This window comes from Lissotriton helveticus, chromosome 3_1 (assembly GCF_964261635.1).
Source record: "Lissotriton helveticus chromosome 3_1, aLisHel1.1, whole genome shotgun sequence".
NCBI classification, from domain to species: Eukaryota; Metazoa; Chordata; class Amphibia; order Caudata; family Salamandridae; genus Lissotriton; species Lissotriton helveticus.
The window spans coordinates 1599097613-1599111798 of NC_136061.1; the positions used below are offsets into that span (position 1 = coordinate 1599097613).

The 14186-nt window shown below is 42.5% G+C and overlaps 1 protein-coding gene across 3 annotated transcripts in view; it reads right to left on the minus strand.

The window, feature by feature from the left end:
- Positions 1 to 14186, minus strand: part of TTC12 (tetratricopeptide repeat domain 12) — a 317573-nt gene that overhangs the window by 255305 nt on the left and 48082 nt on the right. For all 3 annotated transcript variants that reach the window (XM_078682360.1, XM_078682358.1, XM_078682359.1), the window contains exon 7: positions 6343 to 6464. In XM_078682360.1, coding sequence (XP_078538486.1) covers positions 6343 to 6464 — 122 coding nt within the window. The remainder of the gene's footprint in view (positions 1 to 6342; positions 6465 to 14186) is intronic.

The following is a 14186-nucleotide window of genomic DNA, read 5'->3' on the forward strand; positions in this document are numbered from 1 at the left end:
GAGCAAAAGTTCTATGTCTTTTGCAGGAGACAAAAAGGTAGATCTGAAATATAAAGAACGGACACTGAAAAGAGCCAACAAAATTGAGTGTTCTGCACCATAACTCTGAGCATACTCGCTGCCCCTCCAAACCACATGGCAGGAAAAAAACTACGAACACAACTGTGCCTATGAGCAATGTATGTCAAAAGGAGGAGTGACACTATATCTCGTGACTCAACAACATTTGTTGAAGTAAACTGTAAACTTCTGTGCCCAACACTTGATGGCAGAAGTATGATAAGCATGTGTAGCTGCATCCCCAAATGCTACAAACATATTCACTGAAAAGAGGGACTGGAGATATTCAGGGAGAAAACCAAGGGTGTTTCAAGCATTACTAAATCTGGTAGAAATTCATGGCTTAGCTGATGTCTGGGCGGAACTGAGATCCAAGCAAGATGGATATACTTTTTTTTCGGCTCCCCACTTGTCACTCACCAGAATAGATTATTTTTTCATATCATCACCCCTGATCAGCACTTCTAGCATCGATATGTCACCAAGATTTATGTCAGACCACAATCTAGTAATGCTGCATCTGGGCGGCTTGAAAACCGAAAATAAGAATATAACCTGGTCTTTTGAAAAAGCATTACTGTATGATGTTAATTACAAAGCTCGCATTCAGAAGTGGATAGAGGAATTCTTGGAGGTAAACTTAGACTCAGCCCCTCTAATGACGGTCTGGGATGCATTTAAAGCCGGGGTTAGGGGCGAGACTCTGAGTTTCTCAATCAAAAGAAATAAAGCAGAGAAGGCACAGGTGCAGAGATTACAGGAAAAATTGACGGTGGGAGAAACCAGTTTGGCACAGGCAATAAAAACAGGAGGGAGTGTAGAAGAATTCCAGCATGGGGTAGCTGTGATAAAGGCAGAGATCGGTTCTATTTTTGCAGAAAGAACTGCGGCCAAATGGGCCGCAACCAGGGGGAAAATATATGAATGTGGGGAGCAAATTGGACACCAGCTGGCACTAACAATCAGAAATTAAAACCATCACGGGGGGACTGACGAAAGACCCGAGGGAAATACATAAAGCCTTTGAAGGATATTATAGCGATCTTTATACCGAGGAAGATGTTAGACCCCGGGATGATAGGAATACAGACGTTTCGGGTTACTTAGAACTCGTAACTACGCCCAAACTTAGCCCAAGATTGCAAGATCAATTGGAGTGCCCTCCCACTTGGGAAGAGATACATAGCGCTATTAAGAGCTTGCCTGACGGCAAAGCTACAGGACTAGACTCTATCCCCGCTGAATTTTATAAAATCTTTGTAACACAGATTAAGGGAATATTCACTTTAATGGTTGGATCAATCTTTGGTGGCGCCTCCCCTCCTGCTTCATGGTCCCTGGCAAAAATTGTAATCTTTGCTAAAAAAGATAAATCGCCTCTTGAAATGGCATCCTACAGGCCAATCACCTTAAGCAATACATATTCAAAAATATTTTCCAAAATCTTGGCCAATAGGATCTCTCAAAATATACAGAATCTTGTCTCCGACTGGCAGCATGGATTTATACCCAAAAAAGGAACTACCGAACATGTTCGGAGAGTAATTACGCTGCTTGATGCAGCAAAGGTGACAGGAGACCCGATTGCTTTAATATTACTAGACGCTGAAAAAGTGTTTGATCGGGTCTCCTGGATATTTTTATGGGAAGTACTAAAAAGAGCTGGCTTCGGCCCCAATATGCTACAGGCAATTCAGGCGCTGTACAAAACCCCTAGGGCTCAAATTATGATTAATGGAAACTTGACCAAACCTATAAATATTTCACGCGGAACCAGGCAGGGTTGCCCCTGCTCCCCGCTTTTGTTTGCGCTTTACATCAACCCACTCATTTCCAAGATAATAGCAAACCCTGAAATAAGAGCGGATGTTAGACACGGGGTAAGCACCAAGATTATGGCGTATGCCGATGACTTGGCAATTGTTACACTAGACCCCGAAAGTGCCATCAAGGCCCTGGAAAACGAAGCACAGGAGTTTGGGAAAATATCTGGATATGCTCTGAATAAGACAAAGACACAGATAATTCAAAATGAAAATATAAATTGGACTAACCCTCTAGTAGTTTCTAAAGCAAAATATCTGGGGGTGAACATCACTGCTAATCTAGATTCAATAGTGGGAGAAAATCTGAACCCATTAGCGACAGATACAAAAAAAGCATTGAAAAAAATCGACAACCTACACCTAACTATAAACGGACGGAGCAATGTGATAAACATGACTTATTTTCCAAAACTCTTATACTTTTTCAGAACAATACCTCTAGAATTCAGTGATGCAGTCCTTCAGATATTTGAGCAAATATTTTGTCAGTTCATCTGGTCATACTCAAATACAAGAAGAATATATAAATGGCTGTCCCTACCTAAAGAAAGAGGAGGCTGGGCGCTACCAAATCTTAAACTGTATTACTAGGCAACGGCTCTACAGTATAGCCCCTCCTTAATACACGACTGCAATAGTCAGACACACTCTGGACTACCTTCTCCTTAAATGCTCTATTAGGGGAAAGAACTAGGGGATGCCTTGCGAGACAGCTTGAGTTCGGGTACTTTAAGCGGGTGCCGTGCAAGTCCTTGATAAACATATATCGGGTATTCACTAAAGTACGGAAACTTTTTGGGTTAGGTAGACTGAACTATTACACTCCTACTAGAGATAACCCAATGCTGCCTTCAATCTTTAATGATTCATACCTACAGAAATGTTACAATGCAGGGGTAACTAAATTGGGAGACCTGATTAATCAAGATGGGATCCGGTCCTTTCGGGATCTTAAAACGCAGTTCCCAATTGAGGAAAATCAGTTATATCAGTACAATGCGATTAAGAATTTCTTAGTTCATAAGACCGGTGGCCTGGCTGGATTCAAGAAAATTGAAAGTATGGACAGATTACAGACAACTAACTCGCCTCGGATCGGATTAATTTACTCTAGTCTGAACGATAAAATGCCTGATGATTTGGAAAAGGTAGATCTGAAGTGGCAAACAAAATTGAACATTAAACAGAATGTCTTTTGCTCTGCATTAAATCTAGCTCATAAATTTCTACTATCCACTAAACTGCAGGCAAAGTTTTATAAAACGGGTTTTTTCCTTTATATTACTCCTAGCAGAATAGCAAAATGGGGAACCGGGAGCGGGACTTTATGCCCTCGATGTTTAGAATATTCGGCGGATCAGGTACATATGTTTGCTACTTGCCCAAAATTAAATCCACTCATCGAAGAAATCCAACTCTTTATTGGGGTGGTTTTAGGACAAGGGTTACAACTTACTCCGGCTGACATACTATAAGGTCTGGAAGATTGTAACCGGGCGGGGGGCCCTTTCATTTTTGGAGCAATGACTATTTATAGGATTTGCATTGCAGCCCACTGGAAAGATCCAAACCCGCCTTCATTCACACAATGGCAGGTCAGATTACTTGCGACGTGTAAGCTAGAAAAGGCAATTTATGCAAAAAAGGCAAACGCGCCAGGAAGAATGGTCTGGTGGTATGGGAAAAGCTAGGAAATTGGATAGAGGGGGTACAAAATTGAAGATCACAGGCCTAAAGTAGTTTTGTTCTTCGGTATGGCTTTGTCCTATTATTTTACGTTGAAAGACTATTTTTGTGTTTGATTCTTCTGTATGCTTTCTTGTGTGGCATCTCATGCCCCCTCTTAATGCTTAAAGTAAATACTGCTGATTGTATAGGTAGCTTTTTCTCCTCTTGAGGATTCTTTTTTTGCTTTTTGCTTTTTTTTCCTCTCTTCTCTCGTAAAAATTTCCTTTGTTTTTTTTTTCTTTTTCTCTCGGTTTTGAATTGAAGTAGGAAGAGTGCATAAATATCTACAGTATGGTGCCAGGGAGAGGGTGGGGGGGAGGGGGACGCCAGAAAATGATTTGATGTATACATTGTAATTGGACTTTCTTTGTGACGAAAAAACAAATAAAAAAATTAAAATAAAAAAACAAAGAAAAGAAATTGTAAAAGTGACGCTATAATTAGGTGCTCAAATGAGACACGAGCTAATGTTAAAAAAACCAAAAGCCACTGAAATATGCCAGTTATAGCTTAGTGAACTAACTATATCATGCACCCCCATAATGCATTGCTAATGAACTCACATATTACACTCCTAAAAACATGTTAAATTACATCATTGATGACCTCAAAGATTGTATTTAAACAGCAACGGTTTAACATTAATAGTGGGCTCAACAATTGATTCTGACAGCAAACTTTAGGCAGTTTGAACAAAGACTAAAACAGCAACCTAAACCAATGTTTGGTCTCTATAGGCTTGTCTTTGAGTTTTCAAAACTTGAGAAAGAAACTGTATATTTCAGAAGAGAAGCAGCTTGATGGAGGTCATTGGCTTTTTACTTGTATTCACCTAAATGATGCGTGTGGTGGGGATAGGTCACTTGCAGAGAACTTGCCACTGACTATCAATGAACAATAGACCGTTTGGTTAACCATTGAATTAACCATCGTCAGAGTGAAGTGGTCTTGGGTGGGTGGAGGTTTGGAGGGGAGGCAGGGCCTAGGTATAGGGCAAGCCTACTGTCCAGGCCCTACTAAATGTTGGACGATTTGACTATTGGACATGCACAAAACTTCCACAGTGTATGTTCAATGTCTGTGCATAGTTGGAGTTGGCTGCTTGAGGAAGAGTGGGTGGAGACCTTGGCGAAAGCTAAACCATGTGTCCAACTTGCCCTATGTAAGGCTGATGATCGTCTGCAGTGGAGAATTGATGCTTGCAGAGGATTCGGTACTGGGCATGTTGGAGTCTAGGCACTGAGTGGAAGTCCTGATGCAGAGTGGATGCAGAGTCTGGCCAGAGGCTTTGACTGAGATGTAATGAGTGTTGTCATCTATGATGTCATTTTACATCTCATGAGTGATACAATATGCGAAGTCATAAACAGTGCACAATGGAGGGGTAGGTTATACTAAACTATTACTTCCAAATTTCAGTAGTTCTACTATTTTTTAACGTTAGCTCATATTTCATTGCAACACCTAACTATAACTTCAATTTAACAGTTATTTGTTCTAGTGAATTTTTTTAACATAAATTAAGGTACTATCACTTAATCTAACTATAGCATCGCTTTTGACTTTATTTGTTTCAGTGGCGTGCAGGTGCTCCATCGCGGGCGTGATTCTCCACTATCAATATCCACATACTTCTTTGGAGACAGCAGACTAAAGAAGACGGTCACTCCATGGTGTCATTGTATTATTTATTATTATTGAGATTACAGTTCCAACGCGTTTCGCCTCAGAAAGAGCCTTTTTCAAGGTGGCACGCCCCACCACCATTCAAAATAGATAGAGAAGCAGGTATAAACACTGAATAAATCCTGTGCTCGTTTTTCAACCAGTATGTTACACATATTTCAAATAATTTAATACAGAATACCTGCAAAGCAAATTCCATGTGTACATCAAAAAACAGTGCTTACACTTAACATAAATGGCTGGATAACAAATAGTATACAATAATCATGATAATAAACAAAGTTCTTATATTCACCTGGCAAATTCATTTATGACATCACGGATGGCATCTCAAATTACATCATCAATGACATTCCAGATGACATTACCCAATGAGTGAGTTTCTTTGTTTACAAAGTAGCGGGTACCTGACAAATTACTTTTCTACCTAATTTTGTACAGCCTGTGTCCAGCTAATCGGTTTAAGTGTTTACAAAACGCAGCTGCTCCCAATGCACCATAGGTGTGTAGTGAAATTTTAGAAGACGTTATAAATCTTTGTATTGAAGAGTAACTCTATGTGCAGGTGACAGTTGACGACTTTTGTTCATTATGTTCCACACCATTTTTTGTTACTGCAGAAAATGTTTCCAGAAAGGCAAAGATTCTAAGTATTGTAAGCAGTCTTGAGTTATTAAACAGAATCGTCTCAGCATGAATAGATCTACTTAACATAGAAGACTGTGTGCACCAAGTACTAACCTATGTACATGTGCTTGTTTTGCTTCAACAGATGAGCTATCTGTGAAGTGTTCACCACAGTACGAAGGCTGATTTTTAGAATCCTCTTCGTAGGCCAGTCTAATCCTGATTAGGATTCAAACTTGTGACCATTATGTTGTATTCAAATAGCTTTCCGAATGTATGCAGCCATATTAATGGATCTTAGGTTATATTTCCACAAAATGGTGAGCACCAGCCAAACCAGTAGCCTGGTTATAGTGGTTGACTGTCGAAGTCAACATCTATGCGGACATGGACATACAGTGCTGTGGATACTGACCTGGGCTCTGTTGGTGTACAAGACCTGCATGTCCTTCAGTCTATCCAAACCTTCGGTGTACCTCAGCACGGCTGTCTCATAGTCCCCCTTTGCAAAGGCCTCATTCCCCATATCCTTTAGGGCTGCAAGAAAATGTAATTGTCTCAAGTCAGAGTATAATTGCATGTGGAACTTCAGAGGTGGGTTTCAAGCGAAGACAATAGCAAGGGTCACATTCACAAAGCTTTTATACAAACAAAATTCATACTAGGCGTGGAAAAATGTAAAGTGTCATCTGATTTCATGAATGACAGAACCTGGTTGATTTTATCAGGATAATATGACAATTACACCCTCAATTGACAGCTATGGCCTTCGGGGGAACTTGAAGTTTTGGTTAGCAGGAATGGTTTAGGGTTCAGCGTGGGAAGAAGCGTGGGAAGAGTTGGTGGTCATTAGCAACACCCAAAAGATTTTAATTTTGTAGAGTGATCGTCAACATTTTCAGTTTTCCATACCCAATTAGGGAGTGCATTTTTAGTGACGAAAAAGGCTATTTAAGGGTGTAAAAGCAGTGTGCAAAAATATTGACATTACCAACTTTTTAGAAATATAAGGGAAGGGGAAATATTATTCAGGTGGTCAACAAAGTTAAATTGAACTTAATTGTGAAGTAATGATTTGCCACTGGTAGCCAATCTGCCAATTTAGGGTTAGGAACATGCACAGTAAGCTATGATTATATTAAATGCAGGTGTGCATGATTTTGTCCTCCCCATGAAGTGAACCATGAATAAGCAAACATGCCCTGTTCGGGTGCACATGTACCTTCAAAACCATGCATATCCTTAAATGTAAGAAAGGTTACTGAGAGGTTGCAAAGAACTGGAAATTTGTAACGTGGTTTTGGGGTTAAGAGAAAGGAAATAAAGAGTCGAGCAACCCGAAGCAAGACAAGACGAATATCTGTCAATAACATTTCAGGAAAAGAGAGTACCTTTTCCAGGTAGGAATTTCCAGATTGTGTTTATATGTATTTTACATATGAAAAAATGATCTTTCCTTACTGTTCGCCCTGGTGGTACAGTGCTACTTCACAAAGCAGTCGTATTTCATATTCCTGTGTCAGTGTTAGGTCAGTGAAATAGGCCAGGATTAAGAGCACCGAAAGCCTAAAGTTATCACTGCGTTTTTATTCCAAATTAGCTGAATTTACTCGTTGATAAGTTCTCCCTGGGAAAATACAAATAATGCACAGAGCCAGGGTCCAATGGCTGCCCCATTTTAAATGAATAAGGTTGGTGTGAGTAATTACCTCCAGCATTGGATTTTGTGCAACTATGTACTGACCTCTTTTCCTTTGCCAAGGGTTTTCATGATGAAAGACTCACAGGGATATATGTTGAGAGTGTGCAAAGTGTGCATTTCTTGTAATCTCAAGTCAGGTGCAAAACCCTGTATTTTTATGATTCAAAATCAAGGGGTCGTTTAAAATGAGGGTCATAGTCTTAGAAAACATTCTGCACTGTATTAAAATGTAGTACACAGAATGCAGACGGTTTTCAAAGATTTTCTCTACTGGGAAGAAACACAAATTCTCCACTGGACATCCAAAATACCGGTCTGTTGACTGCCAACAATACATGTTCACTAGCAGCCAAAACAAGTTGCCCCTCTCTTCGTCCTCAATACTTTTCCATTCCACAATACCTATCTGCTTGTCACCCCCTCCCCCAATACAGCTCCTTTATCCACCAACACCAATGCTTTAACATTGCTCACCCACATTACTTCTTTTCTGGCAATCTGAAAAGTCACTGCTATCCATCCACATCACCTTTGTCCTTTGGTCATCCACAATACTCCTCCACACTCTATCCTCATCAGCTGTTACCAACACATAACAATTGGGTCCATGCAATCCTCAAAGATTTATCAAACTGTGTATCACCGTGCCCAAACTCTTCCAGACAGCTGTTTAGGCTCCTGGAAACAGGTCCTTGAGAAGTACCAGGCTACTTTTTAAGTGCACTGCAACAACCAAATCTACTTCTAAATGCAATGCAAATCATGCTTAAATCAGACCGGCATCGCCATTTACTTGCACCACTTTATTAAATTAGGAGAAAATAGCTTCCTGTGCATGAACTAAGCAAAACGGAGGTCCTAGTTCTTCGAAAAGCAGCCTTAAATCATTGTCTATCTAAGTTGGAGATTATATGTTTGCAGGAGACATGGGCTAATGAAAATTCTTTTTCATGGAAGGGTATAAATCATTTTTTTGCGCCCGCCACCCCTTCGAGGGCAGGTCATCCTAAGGGGGGCCTGGTTGTTTATGTCTCTCTGGTGGTGAAATGTAGTACTGCTGTATTGTCTACAGGCAACCCATGTTTGCAGGCACTGTCACTCTCCAGTGGGTCCTGTTATCTGTTGCTTTCATACTTTTATAATACCACATCGTCTCTCCCAGAGGTTTGTTATGTTATGTTAATTTAATTTTCTAATGCGCACAGCTACCCAACCAAGGGTTTCCCAGCGCAACATCTCCAGGCTGGGTGCTATTTTGTACAAACCTGATGGCTCCATCCTCCCTAAGAGGCATCTTATGCTGGTCGGAGACTTTATCATCCACCCATGTGGGGATCTGAGAGTTAGGCATTGGAGCTTCAGGTTGTCCTCGTCTGACAGGGCTGCACCTGGAACACACCTACCAGGGAGATTACCTAAATGCCCTAGTGAACGAGTTGACCTTTTATCAGCAATGGGAAAACTGCACTCAGGTCAGATTGAACTTATCCCCACATTTAAACGGAATTGTAGTGATTCATTTATAGATCTTATTTTTGTCTCTACCCCGCTTTTTTACCTTATATTGCATTTCTTTATTGAAGCGAGTATTTTCAGTGACCATAACCCTCTGTGTCTAAAAGCCAGCTGGCCCCCAATAGCCCAAAACAAGGGGAGGTGTAGGGGTGGGGGACTTTTGGAAGCCACAGATGGCTGTAGAAGGCTTAAATGAGCTCAGGTTATTCCTGACTCTTTCCATGAGACCTTATTAGCCAAATGTCATAAGGAGCTACAGACGTGCCTGGACCCGCAGCCCGAGCCAGGAGTTGTCATTAATGCTTTTGCGGTTATTTCTCGCTCCATAGCTGACTCTCTAGAGGCCCCTAGCACTAACAAGCACCTAGATCGGATCCCAAGATGGTTCGATTCTGCCTGTTCATGCGCATCTAGGAACCTTGGGGATGCTTTACGTACTACCCCAAGGGATACTTGCCTTTTAAGAACTTGTAGAAAGGAGCGTTGGCTAGGGGAAAGGAGGCATTGAAGGAGGATGCCTGGAGTGAACTTATTGAGGCCAGAACCCTTAAGAGTAGTACCACAGTTGGGGCATTGTCAACAGTCCCTTTTTGGCATCAGACACAGCAAATGTCTTGATACCCACCTCAGCGAGGATAAATGGGTTAGCCATTTTGGGGACATGTTCCGATGCCTATCTGCTCAGAGTGCATCTAGCGGAACGGGTAGAGAGAAATCAGCCTTGTCTGTTTCAGAGGGGGAAGTTATGTTATGTTATGTTAAACTTTTATTTATATAGCGCACGGCTACTCAACAAGAGTGTCCCGGCGCTTTCAAAGGGCGGCTCAGCAATTAAAAAACATAACAGTAGACAGAAAAGAAGAAAAGTGGAGTAGAAAAGAAAACAACCTAAAGATTAAAAAGCCAGGTCTTCAGGTTTTTCCTAAACAGGAGCAAACTAGGAATGCTACGTAAAGCCAGGGGCAACGAGTTCCACAACTGGGGAGCCTTAAGGCTAAAGGAACGACCCCCGATGCGAGCCTTCCTCACGTGGGGCACCACGGCCATGAACAAAGATTCCGACCGCAGAGAGCGGGCCGGACAGTAGGAAGGGCATAGGTGGGTGGTCTCTAAATAAGGCCCCAGGACCAGATGGAATTCCTCCTGACCTTTACATCTCCAATCTGGAGCTGTAGGCCCCTGCCCTCACCTGAATGATCAATGTGGCTGTTAGAGTTGGCGCCCCAGGTTCCTGGGCCACCTCCACCATCGTTCCCCTTTTTAAAAAGGGAATAGAGACATTGTTATAGGACAAACTCCCTGTAGGATTCAGTGGTGAAAGTGGTCAGAGGTATCTTACTGGACAGGTTTTATAGCTAGGCGGATGACAATAACATCTTGACAGAAGTATGGTTTTTGTCCTGATCGATCAACCGTGGGCCAATGCCTGAACCTGTTCATGATGCTTAATAAGTATATAGTTGCCCGTCCTGGTACCATTTACTTGGCCTTCATGAATCTATCATCTGTGTTCAATCTTGTTAATAGAAGCAAGATGTGGCAGACTTTGTTATCCATTGGGGTGGTAGATAGGGATATTGCCCTTTTTTTACAAGATCTCCATCGAGACACTAAGGCGGAGGTCAGATACACCTACGATTATACGGTAACGCAAAAGTTCTCTGTACAGAGAGGGGTCCACCAGGGCTGCATCTTGGCCCCTTTTCTGTTTAATTTATATATAAACAATCTAGAGAAGTTATTACTGGAGGATAAGGTGGATTACCCTCAGGTGGGACGGCGCGTCCTTCCTGTCCTTTTGTATGCAGATGATGCTGTTTTGATTGCCAGAACTGAGCGGGGGCTCCAAACGTTGCTCAACTCCTTTGCCCAATTTATAGAAGAGCAGGACTTGATGGTCAATAACTCTAAATCCTACGTGATACAAGTGGGATCTCGGGAGAGAAAGTCCTATATTTTTAAGGTCAGGTCTACTCCGGTCCCTAAGACCAGTGTCTTTTCCTATCTGGGGATTCTGCTGGATACTGGGGGCCTTTAAAAACTCGTAAGAAAAGTGATTTTATTCAGGCAAATGTGGCTATTTTTAACTTTGCCTCTAGTTTGGGTAAAAGACCGTTGGGGATATATTGCAGATCTATAGGGCAAAGTGTATCGCTAAAGTATTGGATGGCAGTGAAATCTGGGGCCATACTGTCCTTGATGTTCTTCAAATCTCTGAAAACATCTTTTTGAGAAATCTTTTAGCGGTTCCTCAGAGTACCACCAAAGACACAGGTATGCCCTGTCTCACTGATCTGTTGGCCTTCCGCCCTTTCCCATTATGGTTAAAAACTTGGCTTGGCAAGGGGACCTGATTAAACAAACTGATCTTAAAAGGATTATATGGCCCTTGACCATGCCTTTTATATCCCATGGCTCAAATACATAAAGGATTAGTTTGTGAGCATGGGGAGAGCAGATCTTTACTTTAATCCGGAATCGAGAGACAAGAAGGACTTGGTTTGGATCAAGGAAGCCCTTTTTAAACAGCAGTCAGTAGTTAGGGAAACAAGAATTTGCAATACAATAGGTCTCGCATTTACACAAGTTTGAGCTATTGGCATTGTAAATGAAAATGCCTTTTATTTAGGTTTTAAAAACCAAAACATAAATAAATGGCATTGTCATTTACAATGCCAATAGCTCAAACTCGCGTACATGCGAGACCTATTGCATTGCAAATGCTTGTTCTTATCAGCTACCACTTGTAACAAAACCCAACTGCTGCCTCCACACAGGTGTGGGGAGGGGCCGCTGTGCTCAGAAACAGTATTTGGGGGAAGGCATTTGCTAGAAAAGTGTTGAGCTCGTTACACGCTAATAGCTAGCTAGCTAGCTAATAGGGAATTTAACGGGCTGATGCCACTGCTAATAGGGCTTCTGTGCACTGTATCTGGATTTTGATTCCAGCAAAGCACTCGGCTGATTCTGATTTTTATCTTCACGTTGGATAATGACGCCAGAAGAGCTGGGTAATAAAGGAGCTATTGTTACAAACGCAAGAGAAATATTTCCATTCCGCTGCATGGGTAAACTCTTCAAAAGTGTCCAGTGCCTGGCCCGATACATGTTTTGACACTGCAGGTATGAGCTGGGGAGGTCACAGCAGCGCCTAAACTCCCGTGGCTACTTTTGAACCAAGTGGTAGAATATTGCACAGATTCCGGGGCTTATTTACAAGCTCCTCGCGCCACCCGGGATTGTAAATAAGCCCCACAGTTTTTTACATAGCGGGTTGAGAGGTCACAAGACAGCAGCAGAAACGGAAATGTTCTGTTACTGAAAGTACTTGGTTATGACACCTTTTCTCCCTAAAGAACAACATGCTTCAGCGGTTGGCACTTGTTTCTGGATCTCATCTAAACTTTATTATTGTAACTGACTTTGCCTCTGTTTATCTAACAGTACACATGTAAAATTGCAGAGTCCAAAATAATACGTGTTGACTTGTTTCCCGAATAAAAAAAACAAAAGACCCAAATGCAAAGTGAACTGAGCAGAGAATAACATTTTCTGTCTCTGACATCTAAAGTATTTTATTTCGTGGCTTAACCATGTCTGGCCCACTTATACCATCTTTTTAAAAGTTGCAGGAACGTGCGATAACGCAGTGTGTTCCGTTTCAAATACCAAATCGGAGCAGAACCTAAACTTGAGGACTCTAAAAGCAGCAATTCAGCCACCAGACCACAGCCTGCCCTCCCTAATGTTCGCCGGTTATTCCTCACCACGCTACAGTACAGCTTGCTGTCAAGTCCCACTCAACCACGACAGAGTACAGCATGCAAGGACGATGGAATGCTATTAAAAAAAGCAATGCCATAAGTATACAAAATAGTTACCAACGGATCTCGTGCCTACCTCTGCGTCGTGGCGCTTTTTACGATGGTCTCCAGGCCTTGAGGTCAGGAGCGCCTCTTCACCTAGCAGTCCTCCGAGGCTTCTCGGCGCCCTCCCCGAGACCCTGCATCCTTTTTTCCGCGCCGCAGGCTGGAGCGGTCACGTGGACTCGTGTGGCCTGGTGGCTGGTGCCTGGTGCCTGGTGCCTGGAGGTCTGGTAGATGGCATGCAAAGCTGGGGGCTTTTTCTGTCTACACCCCACAGGAAGTTGGTATTAAATCGCCAGAGACCGAGGGAGGCCAGGGAGAAGGGGCCGTGATTTAACGTGTAATGATTGAATATAAGTGAGAACTAGATTTTCTTTGTAGTGTACCGACAGAGAGGAGCCTGGTCTATTTACAGCAGCCCCTGACAGTGATGGACGAGAGAGCGGGCAGGGTGATCTAGGATGGGTATAGTGGGACAACACACAAAAGAATGTGCCTCGACTCCCCAACACTTTGTATACTAGACATTGGCCAAACTAGCGTTGCGAAGCCATGGACTGTCTAAATAAAGGATAAAGAGACTGGTATGCTAAACAAGCATTTTCAATGCAATGGGACTCCCATTTCCGCTAGACTTATTGCATTGGAAACGGGACTATGGGCAGGCAAAAAGGCCTGAACGGAAGTGGGGGGCGGCAGTGGTCCGAGAAGTCATGGACTACGGGAGGTGAGGGGAGGAGACACAGGAAGAAAATAGTGTTGAAAGTAAAGGGGCCAGTAGCCATGGAAGGATACAAATGACGTCATGCTTGTCATAAGGAGGGACTAACAAGCCTAAAACCAATCGGAAGGGAGCATTTAGGATATAAGCCAATGAAAAAGATGGGCGGAGAGTGGGCAGAGATTCAGCAAAGCTTCCAAGCTATACTGAATACTACATGCCTCGCAAAGCGAGCAACGCATGCGCTGCAATGCTAGGCTCGACCTAAAAAGAGAGTTAAAGAAGCCTAGTATATGTTGTTTCATTATGCTTAGAACCACGCAGCTGACTGAACCTTATTTATTAGGGTTTGTGAGCGCTTATGATCGCTTTCTACTGACCAGGCTTCGGTTTGATCTTTTTCATCTCCTTCTTGCCCACACTAGGGGGCAGAGCAAGGCCAGAGGCTGTTGCCC